Here is a 15,182-nt window from a genome sequence, read left to right on the forward strand (position 1 = left end):
ACCCAATAACAATTACAGAAAATAATTATTTGAACATAGAATAAAGATTTGAAGGGAGAAGAAACATGTCTAATGCGGTTCCAATTTTGCAATTGAAATTAAGAAAAGCAAAATGTTTTCTTAACGACTTTTTTATAACTTTTTTTATAACTTTTTCACACCAGTTTATATATGATAGTCTGCGATTGGTCTGTTTCAAATATACAGACTAATAAAATAGTGACACGTAATCTAATATAAAAAAGTTGTTAAAAAAATTTGTTAATATATTATAACCCTTAGTAAAAACCTAAGTAGTGGTAATTGTTTTATGCTAATGTTATTTGTAAATGCAAACAAAATCTACACAAAATTTACAAAAATCGAATAAACAAGATAAATAATTAAAATTGATATAATTTTGAATATTAGATAATTATTTTGAATTTTTAAAAATCTGAGTTTTATATAATCAGTTGCTTCTTGAGAAAAATATTGCAATTGTTACATGTTTTTTACTGTTTAAATTTTTTGATTTGAATAATAATTTTTTAAATAAACTCTAAAAATCTTTTGAAAATAATTCGAACTAATTGAATTACTGGCCAGTCCGCAGGATGCATAAAGGGACAGAAAAATTCCTTCTTGCAAGGAAACAATGAAAATGAAAAATAAAAAGAAAAGAAAGAAATGCTGTGGTGAAGAAGTGGATAAGGTACTCTGAAATTTGTCATGAGTTTTGTAATAAATTACAGATATAGATTATGGATTAAGATCCTCCCCGCCATTCACATACCGAACCACTGCACTGCTTAAGCATGGCAATGACATTTGAAACGGGTCGTTTTCACCTTTCGCGCCCAACGGCCTCAAAGCACTTGTTATTCTCGGCCATTATCAAACGACCAAAACCCGTTTCGCTTCCTTCTTCTCGGTTCTTCCATTGCCGATCGAGACGCCTCGTTTTGACGCAGAGATTCGCATTGAAAGTCTGCGCGGTGAAAGTCGAGCAGAAGAACGTCGCTACGGAATCAGGAGAGTGGGGGAAGGTTTCCGCGGTGCTCTTCGACATGGACGGCGTGCTTTGCAACAGCGAAGAGCCTTCAAGAAAAGCCGGCGTCGATTTGTTTGCCGAGATGGGCGTCGAAGTCATCGTCGACGATTTTGTGCCGTTTACGGGAACAGGTATTTCTCTAGGTTTCATGTTTCCTTTTTCTGAACTTCACGCTTCAATCTCCTCCGTAATTTCTGAATATGTTATGCGTTTTTGGCCACTTGCCTTTGTTGCCGATAATTTATTTAGTGTGTTTGGAACGTTAATACTCTGTGAGAGAAGATTGACATTGAATGTGCATTGGGAAGCGACAAACAAAATCGCTGTGGCGTGGACAAACGTCGTTGTTAATTTTATAGAGTCTCTACATAGAGCTAGACGATGAGAATGACTAAACCTTCTTTCGCGGTTTGTAGTAAGTCCTTGCATAAACTTGGATACAAGGTGAGGGTTGTGTCAGGCTAACTTAGATCTTAGTTGAACTTCTACGACATGGATTAAGTTGGAGATAGTGTTAATCTAGGTGATTATCGCGAAACAACGAACTACTTGGCTCTGATAAAGTATCGAATGAGCAAGAGTCACTGCATTGCTGCTTGGATGCATTGAAGAAGTCTTGGTTGTTTCGGGCTTATCCTATGTCACAAAGGTTTAAAATTGTGTTTGATTCGGTTAAAATGTAGTTGAAGTGTTAAGTTTTTTAAATTCAATCTGATTTCCATCCTTTTTTTTTATTAACTTAAGCAATTGATGTGCAACAATTTAATCTTTAGCAACAACTAAACCTTTTCTGAATAGGTGATTAAGAGAAATAAGTAGATTTGGGTCGGGTACATGGATCATTAGTAGTCTTAATGTTTTGTTATGAATTATGTTTATGGTAAAATCATTGGCCTCTTAATCCTTCTTAATTGTTTCACTTTACCGAAAGGTTTTTGGTGAAATAAATTAGAGAAATAAAAAGTGAATAGAAATTTTTAGTCAAGTTTGATCTAGAGGTTACTTGGTGGGATAGCACAAAACATAGGTCATCATAGCTTTAGAAGAAATCCATTTCCTATCTTAAAACTAGACAAAAGAACATAAAAAGAAAATAACAACTTTGTATAATGTCATTTTGTTTTTTAAATTTCCTGATCTTTTTAACTTCTATACTTACTGTGTAGCATGTAGCAAAGAATGTAGTCGAAATGCCTTTTTTCAAATCTACCCTTACTGCACTTTTATTTTGCTTTGATTGGACAATGTTCTTTGGAAGATAGTTAAGTTCCATTTTTGTTTTGTTGAGTTGCTACTTGATTATTAAGCTTTCAAGTTATTCATTGCTTTTTTCTTTTTTTAAACATGAAAGGAGAAGCTAACTTTTTGGGAGGTGTTGCTTCTGTTAAGGGAGTTAAAGGATTTGACCCAGAAGCTGCCAAAAAAAGGTTCTTTGAAATATATTTAGATAAGGTATTTATATTTCTCTTGATGCTACTTTTTATTTCTCTACTCGATATTGCCTAATGTGTTCCATTTATCTCAGTATGCAAAACCAGATTCTGGAATTGGATTTCCGGGTGCCCTTGAACTCATTTCTCAGGTATGCATGACTAGTCATGATATTAGCATTGTTTGATTGCTTTGCTGATTCATCAAGTAACTAAGAAAGGACATGGTACCACATATCAGTGTAAAAGCAAAGGCCTTAAAGTGGCTGTTGCATCTAGTGCTGATCGTGTAAAGGTTGATGCAAATCTAGCTGCTGCTGGTTTACCATTGTCAATGTAAGCCAACACATTCTGAGTAATTTTTTAAATGTTGATGGAGACATTGACCTATAAATATTGTTGATTTACTGATAATATGCAGTACACTTTGTCATTGATATATGCAGTATAGTATAGAACTTTTTATTTTATTTCTTAAATTAGTTATAACAACATTATGGTGTTAAACCCTAATCCAAGATGAATTCTAAGTCGACTGCATACTATATGCTAAGCTGTGGAATGTTTAATTTAGACAAGGTTTAAATGACATAATTGTCATTGCATTTGAAGCCTAAGTTCATCAGCTTGACTTTAGTTTTAATTGTAGCCTACACTCTATAACTGTTATTCTTATTGTACAAATGCATTTGTTTTATTAGGTTCGATGCGATTGTCTCTGCAGATGCTTTCGAGAATTTGAAACCTGCTCCTGATATTTTCTTAGCTGCATCGAGAATATTGAATGTGCCCCCCAGTGAGGTATATGCTATTAGATTGAGTTTATTATGGAAGGCCTATGCTTTAATTTTTTTGGACGGTCGACATTCTGTATAGTGGTGGTTTTTGTTGTTGAAGATGCAATATCAACCAACAATGTGTCTTCACCTAAAATCTTAAGCTTTTGGCATACTTAGTCTACAACATGGTATCGATGCCTCTATGATCAAGTAGTCTAGAGTTTGATCTATTTTTCTCCCATTCTTCTAATAAAAAGTTAGACTTTAGCACAAAGTGAGCTCGAGGTGCATTTTGCACCTAGGGAATACTCTTGGTTTATTAGGGGCACACGGTTCTAAGAGGAGTACTCTTGAATTGTCCCCATTTTTTTCATATCAATAATCAATACAACTTAACAAGCATGAACCTAAAAGCATATGGTGAGGCAATTACTTAGCCTTCGTGATAGGATATAGGGTGATAGGTGATAATGGGTTTAGGATAGAAGGAAGAGAAAATGAGAGGGCAGTTCGGAGGGAAGAGTTATTTGACAGTTAGTTAGTTAGTTAGTGGGAAGGGGAAGAGAAACTTTACAAATAGGGAGTGGGTTCTGTACAGGGGGATTATTGAGTGAATTTGTTGTAAAGACAGGATTTTAGGTTGTAGAGGGAGGTTATGCTCCTAACTAGGGAGGTTATGCTCCCAACCATTCTTTGTAAAGAGAATTCTTTTACTGTGAATAATAGGAAACCCATTCTTTCATTACTGTTTTTACCTACTGTTAGTGTTCTTAATTAGGTTTCAAACCCAGGAACCTAACAATTGGTCCGACCTGCCGTTTCGAGAAGCAGCCAGATCATCCAGAGCGCTGCCGTATCAACAGGAGAACTGTCGGTTATCCCAAGGAGGGGGGTGCCGGATCAAGAAGGGATCAAGACGTTATCAAGAAACTGTCGCATATCCTTAGGAGAGGAGTGTCAGATCTTTGGGAGAGAAGCGAGATGGAAGGTAGAGAAAATACCTTGGAGAGGAGCACCAGCGAACTGAAAATGGACATGGCAGAATGCAGAAGAAATATGCAAGAAATGAGAGAAATGCTGCAAGAAATCAAGATTCACATAAAGGGCTTAGAAAGAAGTGAGAAATTTGTCATGGAAGGATAGAAAGAGGGTTCAGAAGAAGAGCTGGAGGAAGACAGGGGTGAACAAAATTGGAGAAAATGGGTAGAATTGCCCAGGTTTGAGGGGCTGGACCCGTTGGGGTGGTCTCTAAGGCAGAGAAGTTCTTTGACATTCAGAATGTCACAGAAAAGGAGAGGCTCAGGTTGGCTTACAACTGCATGGAGGGAGGCACCATCTATTGGTTCAGGGCCTGGAAAAATAAAACCAAGAACCTTTCTTAGAAAGGGCTGAAAGAGGCATTGATATGGGGTTCGGAGGAAGAGATAGAGGCTCTGGTTTTTAGAAGTTAGCCCAGACTACAGGAGTTACAGAAGCTGCTTCTGAGAAAGTTGTAGAAGTTTCTGCTGCAAGGGTGGATAAAGTGACAAATGTTGGTAGGGAAAATACATTAGGTGGAGATCATGATGGGAAGGTTGTGACTCTTGTTTCTCCAAGTAAAGTTGCAAAAGTTGTTGTTTTTAGTGGAGATAGAGTGGTAGGTTGTGGTGGGAATGTCAAAACAGTAAAGAAAGGGGAAGAATTGTTGAGGCCTGGGGTTAAAACAGTGGTGTCAAAGAGCAACCCAGTTGAGTCTGTTTACAGGCAAGAGAGGACCTGCTGCAAGATATCAAGAAAGGAAAGAAACACTCAGGTGGAGGAGAAAATTCAAGCAATTGGGAGCAAAAAGAAGAGGATGCCATTGACAATAATGGAGCTAGGAAGGGTGAGGAGACACCAGTTTTTTCGTGGGTGAAAAAAGAAGAGTTGATTACTTAAGAAGGGATTGACACCCAAGATCAAACAACAGGGGCAACAAATGCTTCTGTAGTTCAAAACACCAAAGGATCAACAAAAGCACACCCAAACAGCAAAGAAAATGTAGTCCAGGGGTGCAAGACCTGGCAACAAAAATCCAAGAACCTTTCTTGGAAAAATCTGGCAACAACTCTACTAAGGATAGTTGAGGGGAACAAAAGAAGCAATCTCTGTGAGAATTGGACAGTAGTAACACAGATGGGGAGTGTGGAAATTTTACATGAGAGTTTGCAAGTAGATGGAGCAACTGCCAAAAGTGTTACAAGAGCCGATGAAGTCAGAGTTGAGATTTTGAGGACTTCACAAAATTGGGCTAAAAGAATCCAAGAAAAGTGGAAGTCATTGGAGGAGGATTTGCCACCACCCAAGCCTCCAAACCTGAATTGGAGGGCAGCATCCAGTGGGTTCCCTACATATGGTAACAGGTTGATGAGGAGGAGCCATGAGATCAAGCTTTCCGATTCCAACCTTGAGGACAAGTTGTTCTGCAGGGGGTGTAATGATAGGATATAGGATGATAGGTGATAATGGGTTTAGGATAGAAGGAAGAGAAAATGAGAGGGCAGTTAGGAGGGAAGAGTTATTTGACAGTTAGTTAGTTAGTTAGTGGGAAGGGGAAGATAAACTTTATAAATAGGGAGTGGGTTATGTACATGGGGGATTATTGAGTGAATTTGTTGTAAAGACAGGATTTTAGCCTGTAGAAGGAGGTTATACTCCTAACCAGGGAGGTTATGCTTCCAACCATTCTTTGTAAAAATAGTTCTTTTACTGTGAATAATAGTTAAACGGTTAGGTTCCTGGGTTTGAAACCTAACTAAGAACACTAACAGTAGGTAAAAACAGTAATGAAAGAATGGGTTTTTCTATTATTCACAGTAAAAGAACTCTCTTTACAAAGAATGGTTGGGAGCATAACCGCCCTGGTTAGGAGCATAACTTCCCTCTACAGGCTAAAATCCTGTCTTTACAACAAATTCACTCAATAATCCCCCTGTACAGAACCCATTCCCTATTTATAAAGTTTCTCTTCCCCTTCCCACTAACTAACTAACTGTCGAATAACTCTTCCCTCCTAACTGCCCTCTCATTTTCTCTTCCTTCTATCCTAAACCCATTATAACCTATCACCCTATATCCTATCATTACACCCCTGCAGAACAACCTTGTCCTCAAGGTTGGAACCGAAAAGCTTGATCTCATGGCTCCTCTTCATCAACCTGTTACCATATGAAGGGAACCCACTGGATGTTGCCCTCCAGTTCAGGTCTGGAGGCTTGGGTGGTGGCAAATCCTCCTCCAATGACTTCCACTTTTCCTGGATTCTTTAAGCCCAATTTTGTGAAGTCCTCAAAATCTCAACTCTGACTTCATCGGCTCTTGTAACACTTTTGGTAGTTGCTCCATCTACTTGCAAACTCTTATGTAAAATTTCCACACTCCCCATCTGTGTTACTACTGCCCAATTCTCACAGAGATTGCTTCTTTTGTTCCCCTCAACTATCCTTAGTAGAGTTGTTGCCAGATTTTTCCAAGAAAGGTTCTTGGATTTTTGTTGCCAGGTCTTGCACCCCTGGACTACATTTTCTTTGCTGTTTGGGTGTGCTTTTGTTGATCCTTTGGTGTTTTGATATACAGAAGCATTTGCTGCCCCTGTTGTTTGATCTTGGGTGTCAATCCCTTCCTAAGTGATCAATTCTTCTCTTTTCACCCACGAAAAAACTGGTGTCTCCTCACCCTTCCTAGCTCCATTATTGTCAATGACATCCTCTTCTTTTTGCTCCCAATTGCTTGAATTTTCTCCTCCACTTGAGTGTTTCTTTCCTTTCTTGATATCTTGCTGCAGGTCCTCTCTTGCCCTGTAAACAGACTCAACTGGGTTGCTCTTTGACATTCCTACCACAACCTACCACTCTATCTCCACTAAAAACAACAACTTTTGCAACTTTACTTGGAGAAACAAGAGTCACAACCTTCCCATCATGATCTTCACTTGATGTATTTTCCCTACCAACATTTGTCACGTTATCCACCCTTGCAGCAGAAACTTCTACAACTTTCTCAGAGGCAGCTTCTGTAACTCCTGTAGTTTGGGCTAACTTCTAAAAAACAGAGCCTCTATTTCTTCCTCCGAACCCCCATATCAATGTCTCTTTCAGCCCTTTCCAAGAAAGGTTCTTGGTTTTATTTTTCCAGTCCCTGAACCAATAGATGGTGCCTCCCTCCATGCAGTTGTAAGCCAACCTGAGCCTCTCCTTCTCTGTGACATTCTGGATGTCAAAGAACTTCTCTGCCTTAGAGATCCATCTCAACGGGTCTAGCCCCTCAAACCTGGGCAATTCTTTCTGCTTCCTCCAATTCTGTTCACCCCTGTCTTCCTCCAGCTCTTCTTCTGAACCTTCTTTCTGTCCTTTCATGATAGATTTCTCACTTCTTTCTAAGCCCTTTATGTGAATCTTGATTTCTTGCGGCATTTCTCTCGTTTCTTGCATATTTCTTCTCCATTCTTGTATATTGCTTCTCCATTCTGCCATGCTGATTTTTAGTTCGCTGGTCCTCCTCTACAAGGTATCGTCTCTTCCTTCCATCACCCTTCTCTCCCAAAGATCCAACACTCCTCTCCTAAGGATATCCGGCAGTTCTCCTGATGATCCGACCACTTCTCGAAACGGTAGGTCGGACCAATTTGTTAGGTTCCTGGGTTTGAAACCTAACTAAGAACACTAACAATAGGTAAAAACAGTAATGAAAGAATGAGTTTTTCTATTATTCATAGTAAAAGAACTCTCTTTACAAAGAATGGTTGGGAGCATAACCTCCCTGGTTAGGAGCATAACCTCCCTCTACAGGCTAAAATCCTGTCTTTACAACAAATTCACTCAATAATCCCCCCTGTACAGAACCCACTCCCTATTTATAAAGTTTGTCTTCCCCTTCCCACTAACTAACTTACTAACTGTCAAATAACTCTTCCCTTCTAACTGCTCTCTCGTTTTCTCTTCCTTCTATCCTAAACCCATTATAACCTATCACCCTATATCGTATCAAAAACCCATTCTTTCATTATTGTTTTTACCTACTGTTAGTGTTCTTAGTTAGGTTTCAAACCTAGGAACCTAACACTTTGGGTAATAAACTTATTGAATGTTTACTTCTAGGCAGAAAGTTTCTCTTGAAATTCTTTCATGATAGCTTAAAACTGTTTCTGCAATAAGAGGCATCTGCAGTTACTAAGTGTGTCTTTAAGTGTACTGTGTCTCTTATTATGATTATCAACATCTATTTAATTTTAATGCACAACTTAGACATTGAATTTGATATCCTGTGTAAAATGATGGTTGTATTTTCTCTTAAACATAATTAATAAGTAATATGTATTCCCAGTGTATTGTTATAGAAGATGCGCTAGCTGGAGTGCAGGCTGCCAAAGCTGCGCAAATGAGGTAAGCATTGACCTTTGTATTTCCTGTGTTAAAAGAAAAAGATAACTAGTGGTTGCTTGAACTTACCAACCCAAACCAATTTCTAGACTCCAAAACCACTATATCGTATGTTTACATATTTAAAATGTAGACAAAAAATATTTACATAATTTGTTTCATTGTTTGTAGATGCATAGCTGTAAGGACCTCAATATCAGATGCAGTTTTAGAATCTGCAGAGCCATCATTTATCCGGGATGACATAGGAAGTGTTTCACTTGAGGATATTCTCTTTGGTGGCACTGTTGGATATAGTATGTAGTTTTGGGTGTTTGTTGTAAATCTATCATTTTCCTCTAAATATTATTTTTGGCATTGATGTAGAATGGATAGCCACATTTGGTCCATAATTTAAGAACTCTGAGCTATGAGTACTCCATGTATTGCAAATTGTTCTCATTTATTGCAAAACTTTCACTTTAATACTTGGTTGATTTTGGTCAAGTTGTTTGTTCAATTAAAGTAAACTTTTTAGTTAAGATAGTTATTTTTCTGACAATTATTTTTGAGTAGTGCACAAAAGTGTAGGTTTTATATTGCAAGGGGTCTTATCTAGACATGCCATTGCAGATGAGAGGATGCAGGGCTCCGAAACTCTAAATAATTTTGCAGAGTCTTCATCTACTGTGCTTGATGGAGGGTAAGACAGTTTCATGCTGGAACCCTTTTTTTCCTTTTCATTCTCCTGAATTCTGAAGATTTTTTTTCCAAAAGTAAGTTCCTAAGGTATTTAGTCTTAGCATCATGTGAATTACTTTTAATCAGTTTTCATGGTGGGATAGATAACAATCCTCTGTAGAGAATAAAAAACGTAGGTTGTAGTTCAATACTAATTCTATTAATTGAGGGTTTATATTTTTCTGGTCTTCAATTTGTTGTGTGCGCGTTTGATACACACTAATGTAATTAGAAAGAGAACAAAAGTTAGAAGATAACTTTTTTAATCCTGTGCACTCTTTGATAGACAATGAATAAGACAACCAAAATAATTTCAAATTTACACTTTTAATATTAATTATAAAATTAATATTATTATTAATACGTATGAAATATATATCATTATACTTTAATATATATTGTATTTATCATAAATATTTTATCATATACACACATTATATTTATGTATGTATATGTGTGTGTTTGTGACAATAAACATTGATGTAAGCACGAAGAGGCAGGCAGGAGATAGAATCACAATGGTATCTATGTTGAAGCTTGAGAGTTATTAAAATTGTGGGGACTTAAGAATGGGGATGGAGAGAAAAGAGAGAGATGGGGATATTTTTTTCTTTTGAAGATTTTGTTGTACTTGGGGCAAAAGTTTTGTCTTTAAGTGGAATTGGCTTTTAATACATATTTTCCTATTTCAAAAAGAAAATATGAAAATTAAAAGTCTAATGACCACCAATTGTAAGAGTTGAAATAAGTTGCCTCTTAACAGTAGCGGGATGTAGAATAGTTCCGTTTGCATTTGTTCACAATGTAAAGAATTGAATGATTCATCAACTAACCAGTGGGGATTCCCATAATTGGATTTCTGATGTTATGATGGTTTGGTGTCGTTCTCCTATATTATGAACAATGGCTTTTTTGATGACCATGAAACTCTATTGATGTGGCATTTTTGCCCTTGCAACAAGCAATGCTTCTTGGTGATTTACTATTATGAGGGTGCAGAAATAATTTATGGGCAGGTTGCAGGGTTCTCGGCGAGATATACTGAGATATGGAAGTCTGGGCATTGCTATCTCTTGCCTTATCTTCACCTTAAATAACTGGAAGGTACATTGTTGTTGCACAAAATTTGCCTCATCTTTGGTCGAATCTTAACTCTTCAATTCAATCTTTTGGAGGGACAACTAATTTGCAAGTCAATCACGTGTAACTAGCTAATCGCAATACTGCAGGCAATGCAATATGCTTCTCCAAAAGCTGTTTGGAATCAGTTGTTTGGTGTTGCCCTGCCACCCTTGGAGCAGAAAGGTGAATTTATCACTTTATCTATTTTCCTATCTCATGTCTTGTGTTGATAATATGTATGAATATGAATATAAAGGGTTACTGAATTTAAGACTGTATCTTAGGTAAGGATAAACACCTCATTTCTGCTTTAGGTGCCAAATCAAATTTTGGACCATAAAGTGCTTGAAGCTTCATGGTCATGTCAAAGAATCTTAGTAAACGGGTTGGAGCACTCCAAGTGTCCCATTATATATATAATACATAATACTTTGCTGATAAAAAAAAGAAAGAAACAATCAGCCTGAGAACTTAAGCTGCTACATGTTAGATAGGACAGATGAAACCTTTTTATCTGACTTTAGTAGTTAAATCTCCGGCAAAGTGTGCTGGTATTGACTATAGCCTTTTTTTCTTGAGTTATACTAAAAGTTGTAGTATAATCCATAAAATTGTTGCTTTTTTGTTCTCAGATAACTCAAGATATGATAGGATCCAGCAATTTGTGAACTACATTTCTGATCTGGAAAGCAGGTAATTAGTGTTTGGATGAATTTATATATAAACATTTTCTGATGATTTTAACCCTATGCTTATTTTATTAGTATATATAGTTGTTTTCTCAATATTGTCCAATATTTAGCTTGAAAAAAATATTTTCTATTGTGAGTTATTTTATGTGTTTAGAATTGTGAACGTTACCTCCTCCTTTGGAGAAAAAAAATTGATTGAAGATTGAAGCTTTGTACATCCATGAGCTACTGTAGAATTTGTAATTGTTATTAATACACTATGATCAATTTCTTTTCACTATTCAAGGGGAAATGCTCAGATAGTTCCAGAATTTCCATCTAAACTTGATTGGCTGAATACAGCTCCACTTCAGTTTCGCAGGGTACTCTTATTAAGTTTGAATTATAATCTGATGAAACTATCTGACGTGCTTCATTAGATTCTGATTCTAACTTTTGGCAGGATCTGAAAGGAAAAATTGTTTTGCTGGATTTCTGGACTTATTGTTGTATAAACTGTATGCATGTGTTGCCAGACTTAGATGCTTTGGAGAAAAAATACAAAGATATGCCAGTAATTTCTTAAATTTTCAAGATTTTCTTTGTTGTCCTGCATTTCTATTTGAAAAGTCATTTACTTGTCCAGTTAATGTTTGATTTTGTGCTTTGTTCAGTTTGTTGTCGTGGGTGTTCATTCTGCAAAGTTTGATAACGAAAAAGATTCTGAGGCTATTCGCAATGCAGTTTTACGCTATGGAATTTCTCACCCGGTAAATTTGAATTTCAAATTCAATTAATATATCAAAGTATTTACTTTTCTTTTTTTCTGAAAAATTGAACATTGGTCAGATGTTTATGGCCAGATGATCAGTTTATGAAAAACCAATGTTTTGGTTTGAGAGTTTATTCTGCTGTCATTTTGTTTATCAGTATTCTTTGCTTTTGATATTTAATTTTGTTAATATTTTAGGGCTCTTGAACTTTTTCTTAATAAAGTGTGATCCACCAAATCTTATTATTTGTTTCCTTCTTTTAGGTTGTCAACGACGGAGACATGTTTCTTTGGAGGAACTTGGGTATAAGTTCATGGCCAACATTTGCTATAGTTGGCCCTGATGGTAAGCTTCTTGCACAACTAGCAGGAGAGGGTCACAGGAAGGTACTGATAATAATCTTTAGTCTCCTCTCCATGTATTTTATTTTATATTTTATTGTGATATTTTTAAATAATGGAAGATAATTCTAGGATTACAGACATCTCATTATGTGCACAGTATGACCTTTTTGTTGCTGTTACTAGTTTGTGTAATACCATAACCATGACTCTGAGTATTATAGATGTTGGAAGTTTCACATCGACTAGAGATAAGGCCAATTTAAAGTATATAAGTGAGTGCAGACCTCACTTTACAAGCCGGTTTTGTGGGGTTGAGTTAGGCTTAATGTCCACTTCTTAATATGGTATCAGAGCTATGGTTAGAGCCTATCATAACGATATTTGTTGTTTATTGGGCGTATTGTTCCACCTGCTATCGGGCCGCTATTGGACCACCCATTAATGTCTAATCTCACGCTCAAGATGTATATACCTCGGCGTGAGGGGGGGGGGGGGGGTGTTGGAAGTCTCACATCGATTAGAGATAAAGCCAATTTAAAGTATATAAGTGGATGCAGACCTCACCTTACAAGCTAGTTTTGTGGAGTTGAGTTAGGCTTAAAGTCCACTTCTTAACAATAGATCTAGTATTGTTGAAAAGAAAATTGCGACTCTGCTAGATATCTGTGTGAAAAACATTTATATTCATATTTGTCCTACTAATGAGCTGCGTGCATGGGTCTATCCAATGGATTGATGATTTTGGACTCATGCACCCATCTAATTAACAGACGGTAAGATTATCTGTTGAACAAAAGGTCTTGTATAGGAGCCTGTAACTATCTATTGCACAGCCATAAAGAGCTTTTGTAGTTGAGTAATTTTATAAACAGCAAAATGAAGCAGTCTTTTTGGCTGGCATGAAAAGTTTATGTGGGCAGGAGAAGTAAGAAGCAGAATTAAGATTTATTAGGCCTTAATTATTTGTTTGTGTAATAGCTGTGTCAAGGCTGTGATTTAGGTAGTTATGGAACTGAATATTTCCTTCCTTCAACTTCAGAAAAATAAGGATCTGAATTATTATTTTTGTATTTTATTGTCTCTATGCAGTTATTTAGAAAGTGTTTGACTCAACTTGTTTATTTTACTTTTTTCCTAGAAAGTAGAAGCCTAGCCTAATACATTTAGAGAAAAGCACTTAAAAAAGTTAAGAAATGTATTTTTATTGAAAAAAGAGGGGAAATTAGTTTTTTTTTTAAATAAACTCGTTGAAATAGCTTTTTAAGAACAATCTGCACATGTAGTCTCCCATATACTGATTCACGGATGCCATTTAACTAACTTCGTTTGGAACTGTGAGAGCCATGATGTTGTAGTATGCACATGTATGGCTGTCCAGTGAACTTATGTGTCTCAATTATATATGAGAATCCCATGTATGATATACACAGGCTATTGAATAATTTAAGTCATAGGTCATTTCTACTTTTTTTGTATATTGTGTCATCACTATGATAATTTAGTCAGAACCTCCCATTCAACTAAAAGTTAAATACTTATATCAGCTCATCCATATGAAACTTTAAGAAAGAAAATTCTGGCTAAATCCAAGTGCAACTTTAACCCCAACAAGGAGGAGTAAAAAGAAGATTCAAATTGGGGTTGAGAATGGATTGGATGATAGCTCTGAATCTGAGTTTGAAAAATTACTTAACTTTTGACAAGAGTTTCTTAAAAGGGGAAGAGGAGGGAAATGCCCCATTGGATAATATTGAAGACAATTATGTTAGGATTGAAGAAGAGTCGCACCCACAGAAATTTAAGACTTTTATGTTATGGTTTGTTGTTATTTTAAGTTTTGAACTTGAAATTTGTGTGTTTTTGGTTTGATGTTATTGTTAATTGAACTTCTAGACATAATATTATTATTAGTTATGGATGTCTCTTTTATTACTTTTGCATTACCTGTATATTTATGTATTTTTTTAAATTATGCATATGCATATATATTGTATTTCTTTTGACCGCAATGTTGTATTCCAAGTAACATTATTTTAAACCGAACTGAAACTTCCTTTTAAACCAGCCCCTGAAGGAAGATTGAACGTGATATCTGATGGGAGTGACACTTTTAAGCACCCGTGCTTTAAGAGTATTAGCCCATTTAGATTGAGCGTCAATCAACTCCCAACCTTGCCTAAGCATGCAGGATTAATTTATAATATGCCTAATGTTTTTTTTTTTTTTAATGATTTGTATTGCTATTGCCATTGATTTGTTTTTCTTAATAATGCCCAATTACATTTATTGATACATGTAGTTACAGCTATTATTTTTCTTACAATATGGTTATTAAAACAAGTGTTGCATTATTCCTGTTTTGAAAAGGATCTAGATGATTTTGTGGAGGCTGCCCTTCTATATTATGGAAAGCAGAACATGCTGGACAATACGCCAATTTCCTTGAATTTGGAGAAAGATAATGATCCACGCCTGTTGACTTCTCCATTAAAGTTTCCAGGAAAGCTAGCAGTTGATGTCCTTAATAACAGGCTTTTTATTTCTGACAGCAACCATAATCGTATAGTGAGTCCTCTATGACTACCTATCCCCAACTCCCCTCTTCATGACCACTTGTGTATAATTTTAGTGACGAGTCAGTAGATTTACTTCTCATACAAACTATTTTGCTGCCAATATTTTAACACCACATGATATGGATGGTAATTGCCTAGTTTCTAGACACTCCTTGCTGTGGTCAATTCCTAAGTTTCGTTAAGAAGTTGCAAAAAATATCTTATAGAACCTTTGAAATCTTTCTCATATATAAGATGAATCATGACTATCTTTTGCAGACACCACATACATTACATTGCTCAAGAATTACAAAAGATGTCCATTCCTCTTAGTGTATATTGGAACTTGACTATCGAAC

The 15,182-nt window shown here is 36.2% G+C and overlaps 1 protein-coding gene across 3 annotated transcripts in view; it reads left to right on the top strand.

Moving 5' to 3' along the window:
• The first annotated feature begins 644 nt into the window (after window positions 1–644).
• Window positions 645–15,182, top strand: part of LOC108328957 (protein SUPPRESSOR OF QUENCHING 1, chloroplastic) — a 46,270-nt gene continuing 31,732 nt past the window's right edge. For 2 of the 3 annotated variants that reach the window (XR_001832176.2, XR_008247250.1), the window contains exons 1-16: window positions 645–1,164; window positions 2,385–2,485; window positions 2,559–2,615; window positions 2,705–2,799; window positions 3,165–3,264; window positions 8,583–8,641; window positions 8,810–8,934; window positions 9,251–9,320; window positions 10,375–10,462; window positions 10,588–10,663; window positions 11,113–11,173; window positions 11,459–11,534; window positions 11,615–11,725; window positions 11,826–11,921; window positions 12,188–12,310; window positions 14,636–14,833. Coding sequence is in view for 1 of the 3 variants with exons in the window: in XM_017562887.2 (XP_017418376.1) it covers window positions 798–1,164; window positions 2,385–2,485; window positions 2,559–2,615; window positions 2,705–2,799; window positions 3,165–3,264; window positions 8,583–8,641; window positions 8,810–8,934; window positions 9,251–9,320; window positions 10,375–10,462; window positions 10,588–10,663; window positions 11,113–11,173; window positions 11,459–11,534; window positions 11,615–11,725; window positions 11,826–11,921; window positions 12,188–12,310; window positions 14,636–14,833 (1,803 nt within the window). In the remaining 2 variants the exon portion in view is untranslated. The remainder of the gene's footprint in view (window positions 1,165–2,384; window positions 2,486–2,558; window positions 2,616–2,704; window positions 2,800–3,164; window positions 3,265–8,582; window positions 8,642–8,809; window positions 8,935–9,250; window positions 9,321–10,374; window positions 10,463–10,587; window positions 10,664–11,112; window positions 11,174–11,458; window positions 11,535–11,614; window positions 11,726–11,825; window positions 11,922–12,187; window positions 12,311–14,635; window positions 14,834–15,182) is intronic. The other variant, XM_017562887.2, reaches the window with a different exon arrangement.

This window comes from Vigna angularis, chromosome 2 (assembly GCF_016808095.1).
Source record: "Vigna angularis cultivar LongXiaoDou No.4 chromosome 2, ASM1680809v1, whole genome shotgun sequence".
NCBI lineage: Eukaryota > Viridiplantae > Streptophyta > Magnoliopsida > Fabales > Fabaceae > Vigna > Vigna angularis.